The 14312-nt window shown below is 56.9% G+C and overlaps 8 protein-coding genes across 8 annotated transcripts; 4 read left to right on the forward strand and 4 right to left on the reverse strand.

Annotated features, from left to right (window-relative positions):
• Positions 1 to 796: 796 nt before the first annotated feature.
• SPRG_12421 (glucose-6-phosphate dehydrogenase) lies at positions 797 to 2462 on the forward strand (the record flags this gene model as incomplete). The annotated part of the gene is made up of 4 exons (XM_012352471.1): positions 797 to 868; positions 925 to 1584; positions 1608 to 2071; positions 2122 to 2462. 4 exons carry the CDS (start codon positions 797 to 799, stop codon positions 2399 to 2401), a joined length of 1476 nt encoding a protein of 491 aa, XP_012207861.1. The 3' UTR covers positions 2402 to 2462.
• On the reverse strand, positions 2435 to 3177 carry SPRG_12422 (hypothetical protein). The gene is made up of 3 exons (XM_012352472.1): positions 3031 to 3177; positions 2684 to 2979; positions 2435 to 2621 (listed from the first exon to the last, which is right to left on the reverse strand). Exons 1-3 carry the CDS (start codon positions 3172 to 3174, stop codon positions 2513 to 2515), a joined length of 549 nt encoding a protein of 182 aa, XP_012207862.1. The 5' UTR covers positions 3175 to 3177; the 3' UTR covers positions 2435 to 2512.
• A 105-nt stretch (positions 3178 to 3282) lies between these two features.
• SPRG_12423 (hypothetical protein) lies at positions 3283 to 6082 on the forward strand. The gene is made up of 9 exons (XM_012352473.1): positions 3283 to 4114; positions 4158 to 4247; positions 4280 to 4404; positions 4451 to 4542; positions 4638 to 4867; positions 4915 to 5336; positions 5380 to 5458; positions 5515 to 5582; positions 5630 to 6082. Exons 1-9 carry the CDS (start codon positions 3304 to 3306, stop codon positions 5999 to 6001), a joined length of 2289 nt encoding a protein of 762 aa, XP_012207863.1. The 5' UTR covers positions 3283 to 3303; the 3' UTR covers positions 6002 to 6082.
• An 86-nt stretch (positions 6083 to 6168) lies between these two features.
• Positions 6169 to 6790, reverse strand: SPRG_12424 (hypothetical protein). The gene has a single exon (XM_012352474.1). It carries the CDS (start codon positions 6760 to 6762, stop codon positions 6226 to 6228), a length of 537 nt encoding a protein of 178 aa, XP_012207864.1. The 5' UTR covers positions 6763 to 6790; the 3' UTR covers positions 6169 to 6225.
• Positions 6791 to 7219: 429 nt separating this feature from the next.
• SPRG_12425 (hypothetical protein) lies at positions 7220 to 8794 on the forward strand (the record flags this gene model as incomplete). The annotated part of the gene is made up of 1 exon (XM_012352475.1): positions 7220 to 8794. Exon 1 carries the CDS (start codon positions 7238 to 7240, stop codon positions 8792 to 8794), a length of 1557 nt encoding a protein of 518 aa, XP_012207865.1. The 5' UTR covers positions 7220 to 7237.
• An 84-nt stretch (positions 8795 to 8878) lies between these two features.
• Positions 8879 to 10560, reverse strand: SPRG_12426 (CAMK protein kinase; the record flags this gene model as incomplete). The annotated part of the gene is made up of 5 exons (XM_012352476.1): positions 8879 to 9484; positions 9534 to 9694; positions 9757 to 10117; positions 10166 to 10402; positions 10456 to 10560. The coding sequence occupies 5 exons, from the start codon at positions 10558 to 10560 to the stop codon at positions 8879 to 8881; spliced, it is 1470 nt and encodes a 489-aa protein (XP_012207866.1).
• Positions 10561 to 11385: 825 nt separating this feature from the next.
• On the forward strand, positions 11386 to 12609 carry SPRG_12427 (hypothetical protein). Its single transcript, XM_012352477.1, has 4 exons — positions 11386 to 11490; positions 11539 to 11687; positions 11735 to 11859; positions 11912 to 12609. The coding sequence occupies exons 1-4, from the start codon at positions 11409 to 11411 to the stop codon at positions 12474 to 12476; spliced, it is 921 nt and encodes a 306-aa protein (XP_012207867.1). The 5' UTR covers positions 11386 to 11408; the 3' UTR covers positions 12477 to 12609.
• Positions 12610 to 13390: 781 nt separating this feature from the next.
• Positions 13391 to 14188, reverse strand: SPRG_12428 (hypothetical protein). Its single transcript, XM_012352478.1, has 3 exons — positions 14044 to 14188; positions 13885 to 13986; positions 13391 to 13840 (listed from the first exon to the last, which is right to left on the reverse strand). Exons 1-3 carry the CDS (start codon positions 14171 to 14173, stop codon positions 13413 to 13415), a joined length of 660 nt encoding a protein of 219 aa, XP_012207868.1. The 5' UTR covers positions 14174 to 14188; the 3' UTR covers positions 13391 to 13412.
• Positions 14189 to 14312: the final 124 nt, after the last annotated feature.

A 14312-nucleotide genomic window follows, 5' to 3' on the forward strand; every position in this document is an offset into this window, starting at 1 on the left:
CAAACGAAATTGCCAACAAATTGCTTTGCGTCTAGTCACTTCTTGTTAAGCCGCACCGCCAAGGTCGCTTTGGATTCCCTGACGTGGGATCCTTTGATTTCTGCCTTGCGCAATTGTACATTCGCTACGTTGCGTTGTTGGAGTTGCGTGGGTCGCGATCGAGAGTGTCGAACGGGTCGAGTGGCACGGCGTCGTCCGAGAGACGAGGAGTTCATTTTGTCATAACGTTATCACATACTAGTGCACGCCCGGAGATGCAACGACATGCTGAATAAAGCACACTGCTAAACAAAGTCAGCGCTCTAAGATGGTGCAAGCAGTTCATCGATGCAGCGCCAGGGCCACCGCAGTCTTGAAGCAGGTGCGTGAAGCGGAGAAAACTTGCTTCAAGTCGGCAACTCCAAGCGAGGACAGCCTCCGTGCCCCATCAAATGAGTTGCTGGAGAGCCATCTCGCTTGCCAACCTTCGATGACAGCCGCCGAGGTACTACTGGCTGGACCCACGCCATGCCCACGCGCTGCCACGTGGGGTGTTGGTTGCGTCATCATTGGATGCGGCACTACGTCACAATGCTTGGGCCGCCACCCGATCGTTTATGTTGATGCATCAGCGGCGTGTGGCAGCCCCGCTAGAGAATTTGTCGCGAGTTGTTCGTCGCTTGCAGCCCGCCACGATAGGTTTTGGCCCTCTTCAAAACTCTGTAAATTGATTTTGCGAGCTATCCGATTTCAAAGGTGATTAGAAATCCAGCGACCCATTCTTGGATATTCGCAAGGAGACGCAAGCAGCTGAGCCATGGCGTCCTACATGAAGGAGTCTCTGTGCATCTTTGTCCTCGGCGCGTCCGGCGACCTCGCCAAGAAGAAGGTATATGACGCTTCAAGGCGCCACAAGGAGCATGGACTCATGCATGGCAATCCTAGACGTACCCTTCGCTTCTCGAGCTCTACCTTCATGACCACCTCCCCAAGCACACGATCATCGTCGGGTATGCGCGCAGTGAGAAGACGGACGCCGAGTTTCGCGCATCCATCGACAACTACCTCAAGACCGACGACAAGAACAAGAAACAGCAGTTCCTCAACATGTGCGTCTACCGCCACGGCGGGTACGACTCGATCAAGCAGATGCGCGCCGTGAGCCAAGAGATGGTCGTGCTCGAGCAGGAGACGGGACTCTCTGTGCAGAACCGCCTCTTCTACTTCGCGATCCCGCCCAATGTCTTCATCCCGACCGGGCGCACGGTCAAGGAGGCGGCGTATTCGACACGCGGCTGGAACCGCGTCGTCGTCGAGAAGCCGTTCGGCCACGACCTGCCTTCCTTCAACGAGATGTCGCTGGGCATGAACGCCATTTTCCCAGAAGAAGAGATCTACCGCATCGACCACTACCTTGGGAAGGAAATGGTCCAAAACCTCCTCGTGCTGCGATTCGCCAATGTCAACTTTGAGCCCGTCTGGAACAGCCACCACATCTCCAGCGTCGTGATCACGTTCAAGGAAGACATTGGCACCCAGGGCCGTGGTGGGTACTTTGACTCGTACGGCATCATCCGCGACGTGATGCAGAACCACTTGCTGCAAGTGCTTCGCTTGTCGCGATGGAGCCGCCCGTGCGCTGCGCCGGGGACAACTTTGCCGACCACGTTCGCGACGAAAAGGTCAAGCTCCTTCGCTGCATCGAGCCAATCACACTCGACGACACGGTGCTCGGTCAGTACCTTGGGAACGAGACCGAAGAAGGGTACCTCGAGGACAAGACTGTGCCACAAGGCTCGGTCACGCCCACGTTCGCGACCACGGTACTCCGCATCAAGAACACTCGGTGGGACGGCGTCCCGTTTATCATGAAGGCGGGCAAAGCACTGAACGAGCGCAAGGCAGAGGTCCGGATCCAGTTCAAGCCCGCGCCCGGCGCGTCGCACATGTTTCCCAACATTGACATTCCTCGCAACGAACTCGTCCTGCGCCTGCAGCCCCAGGAGGCCATGTATATGAAGACGAACGTCAAGTCGCCGGGGCTCAACACCGTCGCCGTTTCAAGCGAGCTGGACCTTACGTACCACGAACGGTATGTACCCGTTATGCCTTAAGCATGAGCTATAGCGCCAACGGCCGTAGGTACGCCGACACGCACATGCCCGAAGCGTATACGCGGCTGATCCTGGACGTGCTTCACGGCAAGCAGGCTGCGTTTGTCCGAGACGACGAGCTCCGCGCTGCGTGGGAGATTTTCACGCCGCTTCTGCACAAGATCGAAGAAGAGAAAATCAAGCCATTGCCGTACGCCTTTGGGTCGCGCGGGCCTCCAGAGAGCGATGTGCTCGTCGAGAAGAACGGGTTTGTGTACCACCAGGGCGAGTACACGTGGGCCAAGTCCCGGTCGTCGTCCAACTTGTAGTCGCCGATCATTTGTATAGAAGAAGACCAAAAATGTATCAAGTGTGTGGATTCATGGTCGATAGGTGACATGCAGAAGTATTTACGTAGTCGTTTGCATACAGAGAGTCGTCTAGAGCAAAAACACTTGTGGGATCGCCGCTGGTGCGAGCCGCTTCCCAGCTCTCACTGCGTCGTCTTCTGTACCTTGGTTGTTTTCCATGAGATTGAGTGGCACGGTGCTACATGTAAGCAAGTTCGTGAACGCTCGTGTCGGATGCATCCAGAACGCAATCGTTTGTACCTCACTTGGCGCGGCTTTGTATTGTACTCGTCTTGGAGCCTCGCCTTGGCTGACGCGTCAATTCCTCGTGTCGGATGCGAAATGTACTGCGGCTCGAATCGGTTGAGCTTCTCCTGCTCCTCATGGATCACTGCCAGTGGCTTCTTGCGTGCGCGGCTGCGCACGGCCACTGTCTCGCGGTCCATCAAGATGGTCGACGGCGACGCGCGAACAAATTGGGGCGGGCGCTTTACGTTGCTTTGACGCGCCGATGCCTTGTCCACGGGCGTGTGGTCGTACGCCGTCGCCTGCGCTAGCTACAGACGTGGTCTTGGAGCTGCCTTCATTGCATCATGTAGTACTACTACCTTTTGCCGGAGCATCTCCATCTCTTGATTGTTGAGCCGGCCTTTGACGCCGAGCTCTAGCGGTGGCGCAGGCGACGCATGGCGTCGACGGACGTCCTCGGCGTAGACCGCCTCGAAGCTGCGCGAGAACTTGGGTGGAGGCATCGCGTTGTAATTATAGCAGCTCTCGTTACACCGCCAAGATCCAACGTGGATTTCCACCAATCAGCGCCCATAACACTATATTCAACCAATCAGCGCGTGCTTGAAGCGACACCAAAGATACCACTTGGAATGGACAAGACATCCGAGGGCCGTGGGGCCGAGACCCTGCACGACGATCACCCGACGGACCCCGAGTCGCTCGGAAGCCTACTTGTGAGTCTTACGAAGGAGCTCTCAACGCTCCGACTGCAGTATGGCGACTTGGAGGCACGGAACCGCCACCTCTTTACGGAGATGCAAGCGCTGCAACATGAGAAGCTCGAGCTTCGCACACACGCCGCATCCGAGGAGCAGCGGCTCCAACAAGAAATTGACGATCTCCGTAAGCTCGTGCACGCACACTTGGAGGCTCCAGGAAGCAGCATTGTACTACCTCCGCCGCCAGCAATGAGTCCGCCCAAGAGTTCTATGGAGGACCAATACTGGCGCAAGACTGTAGCTGAAGCCGCAATGCAAGAGACCCTCGCGAAAGAGCGTGCGACAGCGCTCGAGCTCAAGCTCTCGGAGGCTCAGGCGCGCCATTCGATGGCCCAGGACGAGGTCGACAGCCTTCGCAGCCAAGTGGCAAATGCTCGGGTCGCCGTTGTCGAGTACGAAGATCAGGTGACGCGACTTCAGCTCGAAAGCCAAACGCTGCGCAAAGAGGCTTCGAAAAGCGCCGAGCTCTTGAAGCGAGCCCAGCACGACCTCGCTTCGCGGGAAGAGAACTTGAACCAAGTCCACACGCGCCTCCAGCAGGTCTCGACCCACAACGAAGAGCTCATCGCTGAGAGTCTTCGCGTACGGACGCTTAATGAGCAGCTCAAGTGCGAGAACGACATTTTCTCCAAGGCCCAAGATGAGATCGCAGCGCTCAAGCACTCGGTCAACACACTAAAAGGTAGAGAACGTGTTAGTGCAACACGAGACGAAGTGTCGTCTAGGCACGGTAACAGCCAAGACAGCAGAAGCCAAAGCGTTCCAAGCGTATGGGTCCAGCGCGCGAGAGCACCTCCAGAGCCAAGGTGCGGCTCGTCGATGCGAACTCGCAGTGACACTTGCTTAGGGCTCATGCTACAGCAGCACGCTGTGTTCGAGTCGCAAGCGCTTCAAGTTGCAGAGACCGCGTTGGTGTCCGTGAGTCGCCTGCGCCAGCTTGTCCACGAGTCGAGAGACATACTGACCAACTGGGTACCAATTCTTCAGTACTGAACAATGGTGTGACCCATACGTGTAGAAATCGGAAACCCTCTTTTTCTTGAACTTGCTCAAAACGAAAATGAGCCACGCGGGGCAGTACGTGCAGATGGCGTTCGCCGAGCACGCACTGTTGCGGCACGCGATCTCGCATGCAACGGACACGAATGTCCACCTCCATGACCAGCTCTGGGCCGTCCACCGCAACGCGCTTCTTATCTGTCAAGTTATCAACCCGCCAACATCAGCAGCGCGAGCGACGTGGATGCGCGGCGCGTCACGGCGAACTACCTCACGGGTGAACTCTTGTACCGACCCGAGTCTGGTGACGCGATGCGCGTGCAAGTGGACCACATTTTCTCGAATCGAGCCAAGGAGTGGCTCAATGGTGAGTCCATCGTCCCCACGGTGCAAAGTGTGCTCCATGGCTACAATGCGTGTGTCGTTACGTTTCAAGGTATGCGATCGCCGATACATGACGTCGCAGTGTGAAAATGACTGTAGACCAACCGGATATTGAGCGACTGCTTCCGGACCCTAGCGCGCCAGCACTCACGCGACCGGTTGGAACGTCAGCACTTTCGCTGGTCTTTGAGCAGCTCTTTAAGCAATGCGACGCGCTCTTTGGTTTTGCGGCTGTACACTGCTCCATGAGCTACTTGGGGGTTTACAGTGAAGTTGTCCACGATCTCTTTGCCGTCGATGGCGCGCCCGTCGGCGACACCGTCGTCGTCAGCACCCCAACTGTCGTCCTCGACATTCGTGACGCACACGACGCAGAGATCGCGGCCGCAGAAGGAGCCAAAAACTTTGAACGCATCTGCGAAACGTGCCCAACAATGCTCCATCTGACACACAAGATTGTGACGATTTGCATTACTGTGAGCCATGTCTTCTCAAACTGCACAACCAAGTCGAAGCTCCAGGTGGATTCTGCAAGTTCGCTACGGTCACAATTAATTGCGATAGGTCGTCGAGTTGGCGTCCGGAATGGACTCCACAGTTGCGACAACGTGGCAGGACACGGATCGCATCCGTGCGACCATCAGTGCCGAAACAGTTTACTAGCGCTCACAACATGTTTGACGGACATTCGGCAACAAGACCCGAGCTTCGTGCGGTATCACGGCTCTAAACTCACGCTGATGCTCCAAGACTGCATCAGCGTCCAGGTATGAGACATTTCTGCATTTGAGCCTATATATCTGGTGTACCTTAGGCTAAACTATTGCTGCTGAGCACCGTGCGCACGACCGTTGACGAGCGAGGCGTGCGTAGCTTGCACATGCTGCAGCTCTTTCGCGACGCCGTGCATCCGCCACTGTGCATCGAGGACGACAGCGATATCTCTCTGGATGCATATTTGAACCGTGTGCCGGACGTGTACCGATTCCAAGTTCGGTGGCAAGGTGACGTCTCTGCTTCGCCTGCGCTTGTTGGCTGGGAGCATGAGCTTGACGCTATGAAAGACCGCAACCAGAGCATTGAAGCTTCGCTCGCGTCACCCGCCGAGAGCGACCCGAGTGCGGGAAGTCCGTCGCAAGAGTCCATGACCAAGACCGGGAAAAAATCAAGCGGAAATCGTCCATGAAGAACCAAGTCAAGCGAATGCCGTTTCGGTAGTGTGCAGCCTTCTCGCCGGCGACCTAGCCTCTACTAGTAGTAAAACTTGGACGTTGTTTGTGTTCTCGATGGTCAAAAGCAAGCAAATAGAACACAGAAGCATACAGCAAGGCCCTCGCACTTTATAGTGACAACGGCACACGCAAACCACAAAGTGCCAACTATGCAGTACATATCGCGTTGACTATATCATTACGAGAGACACGACGACTGCGGTGACTGCTGTACTTGCTTGACAAGCGTTTCGAACATGAGATTTGGCACTGTGGCGCCAGGAATATTGGCCGACCACGTACGGCCCGTACGCTTATAGCCTCGGCGCTCATAGAACGCGAGCAACTCGGTGCGAATCGTGAAGACGGTGATCTCAATCTCCGCGACGGGCCATGTCGCCGTGAATGTCGCTTCAGCGGTGGCTAGTAGGGCCTTCCCCAGGCCGCGGCCCTGGAGACTTGGTAGGACAACGAAGAGGCCGAGGTATCCTGTGCATTCCTTCACTTTTAGCTGAACGTTGACGCACCCGACAAGCACCGCGTCCTCTTCCGCGAGTATGATCTTCGACGTTGCTGTCATCAAGGACGCGACTTCCTCAGCGTCTGTCCGAGGCTTTGTGAGAAAGTCTGCCTCCGTTGTCCAGCCTTCTTTGCTCGGTTCACCACGGTAGCAGTAGTTGACGAGCGCTGCAATGGCTGCTGCGTCCCCCGTCGCCGCTTCCCGGTAGCTGACCATGTTTCAAACTAATCGCGCGGCGCAACTCGTTCATGGCGCCCAGTGCCTGCTGCTTTTGAATCAAAAGCGACCAATCCCAGCGCGTCCCCACATGTACTGTGATATAATTGGTCGGGGGCATCGCGCTAGCCACAAAATGGACCAATGGTACGTCGTACAAAAGAAGAGACTGGATCGAGACACTAAAGGCACGCAACGTAACTTGGCTGTATCGTCTTATAGGGAGGGGAGTCTTTCGTCCACGTCGATACAGGCGCTACAGGCGCGGTTGATCAAATAATGTACTAAGATCTAAGCGAGAATAAGTGAGTTTGGTTTTCGAATCGCGCGTTCGAGCAGTACGAAGCAAATATCTCTGCTCGACCGTTCAATGGAATATGTGGCGTTGGTTTAGCCAAGCGCCACCGACAAGACTTGTGTCCATTGGCCAAAAGTGCCAAGATTATCTACGAATCAGCGCGGTATCTTGTGCAACATGGGCGTCGCCGAGGTTGTCGTCGCCGGCGGCGCGCGCATGCTCGGACTCTCGTTCCTGCAGAAGGGCGGTACGTTCGTCATGAACATGCTCACGCTCCGTCGCTTGCCAGTACACCTCTCGGGCGTGAGCCTCTCGCTCGAGCTTGTCCTCTCCACGACCTTCATCGTGCGCGAAGGTCTGCGGCTGGCATCGCTCCGCGAAGAGAACCTCTCGGAGGCCATTTCGCTTCGAAAGCTGCTCAACACGGCGTGGATCTCGGCCTTAGTGGGCATTCTATGCACGTTGGCCGCAGCCTTATGCATGGCGCCTCGCCTGTACGACACGACCGCTGGTGACTACGCTGCCTTCCAGACGTCCCTGTGGCTCTTTTGCCTCTCGGCCGCGATCGAGTACCTTACCGAGCCACTGTACATTGTTGCGAACGCGAGTCTCAACTTTCCGCTGCGCGTGCAGGCGCAAGGCTGGGGCTTCTTCACCAAGGCCGTTGTCCAGGTTGTCCTCGTCGTTGTCTTTGACATGGGCATGATCGCCTTTGGCTTCTCGCAAGTGGCGTTTGCAATCGTACACGGTCTTGTTTATCTGCGGCACTACTACCTGCAGCTGGGCGCTCCAAGCTTCCCGCTCACGTCCATTCTCGAGCTATTGCCGTCGCCGCGCGTGCCGTTGAACCTCCCGCTGCTGACGCTCTGGGCGACGCTCTTTCTGCAGTCGTGCCTCAAGTACCTCTTGACCGAAGGCGACAAACTCATTCTATCCGCATTCGAGTCCTACCAGAGCATGGGGGCGTACTCGGTCGCGTTCAACATCGGGTCGCTTGCGCCGCGTCTGCTCTTCCTGCCAATCGAAGACGCGAGCAAGGCGATGTTCAGCAAGCTTCTCGCGGTGCCCGTCTCAACGTCCAGCAAAGCCGAGGCGCGCACGTGGCTGTTGCGAGTGCTTCAAGGCATGACGTACGTCGGCCTCATCTTTGTGTGCTTTGGCACCAATTATGCCCGCACGGCGCTGTACCTCCTTGCGGGCTACGACAAGGCGCAGGGCGATACGCCAGTCGTCCTCGCCATGTACTTTGTCTACGTCTACTTCCTCGGTCTCAACGGTATCTGCGAAGCCTTCGTCCACGCGGTCGGTGACAAGACTGCGCTCCAGCGACTGAACTCGTACCTCGTGTTATGTTTTGTCGCCACGACTGCAAGCGCTGTCGGGCTTTTGCACGTCGCGCAGCTCGGCATCGTCGGCATCGTCCTCGCCAACTGCATCAACATGACGCTCCGCATCGGCTACTGTCTCTGGTACATGGTCGGCTTCTTCCAGGACACGACCATCGCCAACCTATTTCTCGAGACGCTGCCGCCATGGCAAGTCAGCATTGGCTTCGTTGCTGCCATGGGTCTCACGTTCGTCAGCGAAGGCGTCGCTCGCGGACCGAGCCTCGCTCCCCATGCGCTCCACGTTGGCGTCGGTGGCAGTCTCTTTTTGGTCGTTTTGGTTTTGGTGTGGCGCTTTGATCCGTCGTTTGTGCAGTTGCTCTTGCGCAAGAAGACCAAGATGGCCTAGGAAACATTGTGCGCGTAGTAGCTATTGCCATAAAGATACTACGTGTATGAAATGTACAGAGGCGCCTGATTGTATGTATAGAAACTAGGGAGACAAGGTTGGTGCGACGAGCGCGCGACGTGTCGGCTCGGGGGGCGTCACCGCAGCCGCATCGATGATGGCGTTGGTAAAGAGCTCCACCATCTCTTCGCACACGCGTTTCGAGCCGAATTCGAGGTCCAGTGTCCGCGTCGTGGTTAGCAGCGAGCAGCAGTTGTCCGGCGTTGGGCGCATCACGCGGTCAAACACTGGGGTTCTCGGGCCGTGCACGACGCGCACCACGCTTTCGAGGAGCAGTCCTGGCTGCGTGTGCGCACAGCGACCCCCGGGCCGCGACGAACTCGGGCGTGGGCTTGTCGTGCCAAAGAAGGACCGCGCCACGGACGACGATGGTGTCATCGGATCGCGAATTGACTTGGACGACCACGTGAGAGTGTGGCAGACGTCACAAATGCGCACGTGTGTCGCGTGGGGAAAGCCGTGGCGGCCGTACTTGATGGCGTGGACGCCGCGCGGCCCGTAGAGGTCGCTGCGCAGGTCCGAGATGGGGCGCGGCGGAAGTTTCTGTCGTCCCATTTTCATCCATGGGTGCATTTTGAGCGCGAGGGCCGACGGACGATGCGAAGGAATCACCGAAAGCATGCTGCGGATCTACCAGACAGGACATTGATGAAGCTAAGCTGTGTATGCAGTGATGTACCAGGCTCTTGATCTCGTCCGAGATGCACTGCCACTCCTTGGGTGGAAAGACCACCTCGAATGTATGCTTTCGCAGCTTGTGTAGCTTCATCGGGAACGGCGGGTACCCACAAAGAAGAATGTAAAAGACGACGCCGAGGCTAAAGATGTCGACTTCGCACCCTAGTGTGAAGAAAGTGGCATAATACATGCGCCTGTTTGTCTAATGTAGAGTGCAAGTGTACCGTACGGGTGGCCGTTGAGGACCTCGGGGGCTGCGTAGCCTGGCGTACCGCACGAGTCGGACGCGCGCTCGTCCACGGCTGTGAGCTGTCGAGCAAAGCCAAAGTCGCAGAGCTTGATCATATGGCCGGAGAGCATAATGTTCTCGGGCTTGATGTCGCGGTGGATCACGCAGCGCGAGTGGCAGTAGTCGACGGCCTCAAGAAGCGCGGCCATGATGAATTGCGCCTCCGTCTCCGACAGCTTTCCGCGCTTGGTGACGCGGTCGAAAAGGTCACCGCCATCAAGGTACTCGAGCACCATGTAGCACGTCGCGTCGTCTTCAAACACTTCGTGGAGTTGCATGACGTAGTCGTGGCTGAGCTACCGCGGTCATGAGTATCGACGGTCCTGCGCGCACTGTACGCAAACCTTTTTAAGGACCTCAACTTCTTGGCTCAAGGCGTGACGATCAACTTTTGAAAGCGCGGACTTGTCGATGATCTTGGCGGCGAAGCAACCACCATGTCTCTTGTGTGTCACTTGCTTGACAAGCGAGTACGAGCCGTTGCCGAGATCCTTCGTCACTTCGTAGAGCTCATGGAAGTGCGCTCGCTTTCGAGGTGTTGACAATCGCGGTACCGCAAGCGCGACCGTCGCGGGAACTTCCTATGACCATGCAGCACGCATGAGAGGCTGCAGAATCAGCCGGAAGAGCGTACGACGGGCGCAGAGGACGGCGGCGCGCCATCTTTCGGTGGTGCTGGCCGCTTGAAGAAGAGGCTTCGGAGGAGGCTGAACGGAGACCGGTCCTTTGTCTCCGCCATGGTTTCCGATTCTGGCGACGTGGAAAAACGATCGCAATGTTCCCGATCGGGCTAATTTTAGAACCCTTCACATAAGTTGGCTGTCGCCAGCGTCGTGGCGCGCCACGTCATGTGGCATCAGTGTCCTCAAGCCAGCCAGGTCATCCCTGGCGAAATGCTACTGGTAGCGATCCCATTTAGCTCTTGTACCTCCCTTCTATGCTTGCTGTCAAAGTGAGCACTTCGTGGAACAGAATCCTTGTCTGTTGCTCACGCTGAGCCAGCTTCAAGAGGCAGCTACTTCAAATGGAGGTCCGACGGCGAAGCATTCCATGTTTGCTGCTACTTGCTGCCTTTACGCCTGTCAGTATTCCTTGAGCTTGTCCTGCTTGTGCATCAAAGCGCGTAGCGGAACGATTGTCATGGAGATGCAACCATGATGACGTATGCAGGTGCAAGCTTAGCTCGAGCCCCAACATTCCTAGTGGTGTGTGTTGTGGCATCAAGCAAAATAAACCAACGAGCCCATTGTACTTGAGATCGGACTACGACGCGTAGCACGCTACACGTACTCTTGCGTGAGAGTGTGAAGACGACGGCGCGCGCCAAGCATACTTTGTTCGAGGTATCCATATCTTGGTCCGAGGCCGACCTTTTCGTATCCGACGAACCCGATCGAACGCGGCTATCTTGGTTTTTGAATGTCTCTTATGAGTGCCGCTTCGCGGCAGGCGCCGTCCACCTCATGTTGTATCCGGCGTATCCGGATAAACCTGCCGGTCTCAATGTTCGATGGCTTTTTACGGGCGCGGGGAACTGACTGGTTTTCCTCCATACATTTTCGGGACTTTGGTTTTTTCATTTCGACGATGCTCAGCCGCTTTGCCCTCCGCTCCGCCACGGCCGCGCGCCGCTCGGCCTTGAAGCCCCTCGGTGCTTCGTTCCACACGGGTACACGCATCGCGAGGTAGAGGAGTGAAGTCCAATGCGTCCATGTAGGTGCCCTCCGCCTTAAGGAAGAGAAGGAAGGCGAGGTCGCCGTTGCCGCCGAGAACCACGACGGCGTCTTCCAGAAGATCGGCCTCGATGACTGGAAGATCTCGATGCCGCTTGTGCTTGCGTGCTCGATCCCTGCGCTCAGCAACGGCGTACGCCTGTCGTCTCTATGCGATCGTGGGACTTATGCAAACTCTAGTTCTATGAGCTCGGCGCCGAGTCGCAGTTGGCGTGCTGCTTCCTCCTCTTCTGCACGTCGGCCTACAAGTTCGGCGGTGATGCCGTTGGCTCGTACTTCGAAGCCCGCGCCAACGCTATCTTGGCGTACGTTGCCCTCATTTCGTTAAATGGTCACCTAATGTGTGTGGCGGTATAGTGAGCAGAACGCCGTCGAAGATGCCAACTTGGCCGTCGCCAAGGAGACGTTGAAGGCCCACGAAGCCATCTTGACCATCCGCAAGGACATTGATGCCTTGGGTGTGGCCCACGAGGAGGCTCTTGCCTTGATGTGCCGCGTCCAGTCGCAGAAGTTGCGCCACAAGACGCGTGATGTCTACGTCAAGAACTTGGAGGCCATCCACAACTTGGAGCAGAGCTACAACCAGCAGCTCCAGGATGCCATGATCTCGCAGGCTGCCGAAGCCGTCCGCTCGCAGTTCGCGTCGGGCAAGAAGGCCGTCAAGACGGAGGCGTTCCAGATGGCGCTTGACGTCTTGTCGGAGAAGCCCGACGACAACAAGCAGGACCCCGTCGCCGCCGCCTTTGGCAAGGAGCTCCGCGCGTTCGCTGAGAACCTCGAGAAGCAGCAGGGCACGGTTGTCAAGCTCTCGGAGGACGAGCACAAGCAGTTGCAGGGCGAATTGGACGCCTTCCTCAAGCGCCTCGATATCCACAACGGCGACGTCAAGGCGCCCACGGAGATCAAGATGGAGTTGATCTAAAGAGTAGACGACAACTCGTACTAGTACCTGGCTTCTTGTCTCGCGGCTTGGTTTGTGGCCCGGTCAATATATTGATGAGAGATGATTGTGATCTACTATTACATTATGACTAATGTTTCTTGGTGCATGCGTACTAAAATCCCGAACATTATGGCCTGGAGAGCTGCCGCCCGCCAGGTCCTCGTGGTCAGGCATGGCGTCGCAACCGCAGTCTGTAGTGGATGTGGTGCATGTGCCCATGTGCGGTATCCTAATGGAGGTGATGAGAAAGGGACGCCGGCGAGTTCATCGCTGAGGAGAGTCGATGTCCAACTTCGCAGCCATAGTGCTGCCGCGTTGCCTTCGTTATGCAGTCAATTAGAGTGGGAACTCGGCCGAGTGTTTTTTCAGCTCGTTTAGCACGATGTGACCAACCTGCCGTGTACTGTTGTGATTCCTTCACTAACAGTAAAGTTGCTCCAGCTCCAGTTGACCAAAGCTATTGGCCTGTCTCGGAAGCGAAGCCAGCGCCACGTCGTCCGTAGATCCACGTGGTTCTATCCCCTGACGCCAGCTTGCTTTGAAATCGTCTACCGTGCACATCCTATGTCACAAGTGGCTACTAGTACGCACTTGAATATGCATAGTCTCTTGCCGCTCAAATATCTGCGGCTGGCGTGCGCCCGCAAACTTGGGCGTGTGTTGACGGGATCCGCGGCACATTTTTGCAAAATGTCGCCTCGGCAACGTCGCGTGATGCGTCAAAGCCGACCTGTCTCGACTTCAAGTACTAATCATACACGAAGGCGCGTCACGCTCGACCCCTTGGTCGCCACCCTCGGCTTGGAAATACGGTATCAGCGCGTCGAGTAGCCAAGAGGGTCCGTGCTACGACGCTACAACGTCCGCCGACGCACTCGGTGCATAAAAATGATCCAAGAAATACCGTCAATTGGATTAAAGTCGCCGCGCGACACTAAAGGACGACTTGGGTCCGGTGCGAAAGCCCGTGCACTCGACGTCGTAGACAGGTCCAGGCGTCTTGACACTCGCGTTCTGGCGCAGCCGCTTCTCGGAGCCAAACGTGGACGAAACGCAGGGCGACGCGTACTTGGGCGCGGATCCAGGCCCGGGCGTCGCGGTCGTTGGCCCTGGGCCTAACCCAGCGCCGTCGAGCGGCGGGCGCTTCGAGGTGCCGAAGCCGAACGCGTTTGTAATTTTATTGTCGAAAGCGCCCGGCATGTTGTAAATGGGACCCGGGCTCGGCGTGTTGTTGGTGCGGCTCGAGGACCGCGCCGCCACGCTAAACGAGAGGTCCGAGGCTGTGCGGGCCATGGATGACACTTGCTTTCCGCATGACTTGGGGGCCTCGTACGAGCCGATGCCTAGGTACTACCATCGTCATGACGCAGTGCATGTGGGTGCCTACCAGCGACCGGCCGCTTCGAACGCGGGTCCCAGTCTTCGCGCGTGCTTGTGCCAAAGCTTTTGCTCATCGGACTGAGTGTGCCAGGTAGCTTGTACAACGCATCTGTGCAAGTTGAAGTTGGTGAGCGGGAGACACGCAGCAGTGGATACATCGACGTGCCTGTGTTGGAGTGCGCGTTCTGCCACTTGAAGCGACCTTCCGTCGTCGTAAAGGGCTGCGGCGTTCGATGCACGCCCTTCTTGGACGGTATCGAGAAGAGCGGCGGCGGCGCTGCCTTCTCAGTGCTCATGCTACAAATCTAAACTATCCTGGCAAGGCCCTCGCCTCGCGTTGTCATTGGTCGATATATTCTCATCGGTGGCGCCGGATTGGCCCGTTCCCTCTATTTTTAACTCGCCTTCAACGTGCATCCGAACGACCCAGTCGTG

The sequence above is a fragment of the Saprolegnia parasitica genome (genome assembly GCF_000151545.1).
Source record: "Saprolegnia parasitica CBS 223.65 unplaced genomic scaffold supercont2.100, whole genome shotgun sequence".
NCBI lineage: Eukaryota > Oomycota > Saprolegniomycetes > Saprolegniales > Saprolegniaceae > Saprolegnia > Saprolegnia parasitica.

Bases quoted from the DNA above. Each gene is read 5' to 3' on its own strand.
- SPRG_12424 (XM_012352474.1), bottom strand. From the start codon at position 6,762: ATGGTCAGCTACCGGGAAGCGGCGACGGGGGACGCAGCAGCCATTGCA.
- SPRG_12422 (XM_012352472.1), bottom strand. From the start codon at position 3,174: ATGCCTCCACCCAAGTTCTCGCGCAGCTTCGAGGCGGTCTACGCCGAG. The intron at 2,980-3,030 runs GTAGTAGTACTA...CCACGTCTGTAG, and splicing joins TGGAGATGCTCCGGCAAAAG to CTAGCGCAGGCGACGGCGTA. The intron at 2,622-2,683 runs GTACAAACGATT...GCTTACATGTAG, and splicing joins ACAAAGCCGCGCCAAGTGAG to CACCGTGCCACTCAATCTCA.
- SPRG_12427 (XM_012352477.1), top strand. From the start codon at position 11,409: ATGCTCAGCCGCTTTGCCCTCCGCTCCGCCACGGCCGCGCGCCGCTCG. The intron at 11,491-11,538 runs GTACACGCATCG...GCGTCCATGTAG, and splicing joins CGGTGCTTCGTTCCACACGG to GTGCCCTCCGCCTTAAGGAA. The intron at 11,860-11,911 runs GTACGTTGCCCT...GTGGCGGTATAG, and splicing joins CGCGCCAACGCTATCTTGGC to TGAGCAGAACGCCGTCGAAG.
- SPRG_12423 (XM_012352473.1), top strand. From the start codon at position 3,304: ATGGACAAGACATCCGAGGGCCGTGGGGCCGAGACCCTGCACGACGAT. The intron at 4,405-4,450 runs GTACCAATTCTT...CCATACGTGTAG, and splicing joins GAGACATACTGACCAACTGG to AAATCGGAAACCCTCTTTTT. The intron at 5,583-5,629 runs GTATGAGACATT...GGTGTACCTTAG, and splicing joins AAGACTGCATCAGCGTCCAG to GCTAAACTATTGCTGCTGAG.
- SPRG_12428 (XM_012352478.1), bottom strand. From the start codon at position 14,173: ATGAGCACTGAGAAGGCAGCGCCGCCGCCGCTCTTCTCGATACCGTCC. The intron at 13,987-14,043 runs GCACGTCGATGT...CAACTTGCACAG, and splicing joins GAACGCGCACTCCAACACAG to ATGCGTTGTACAAGCTACCT. The intron at 13,841-13,884 runs GTAGGCACCCAC...GGTAGTACCTAG, and splicing joins TTCGAAGCGGCCGGTCGCTG to GCATCGGCTCGTACGAGGCC.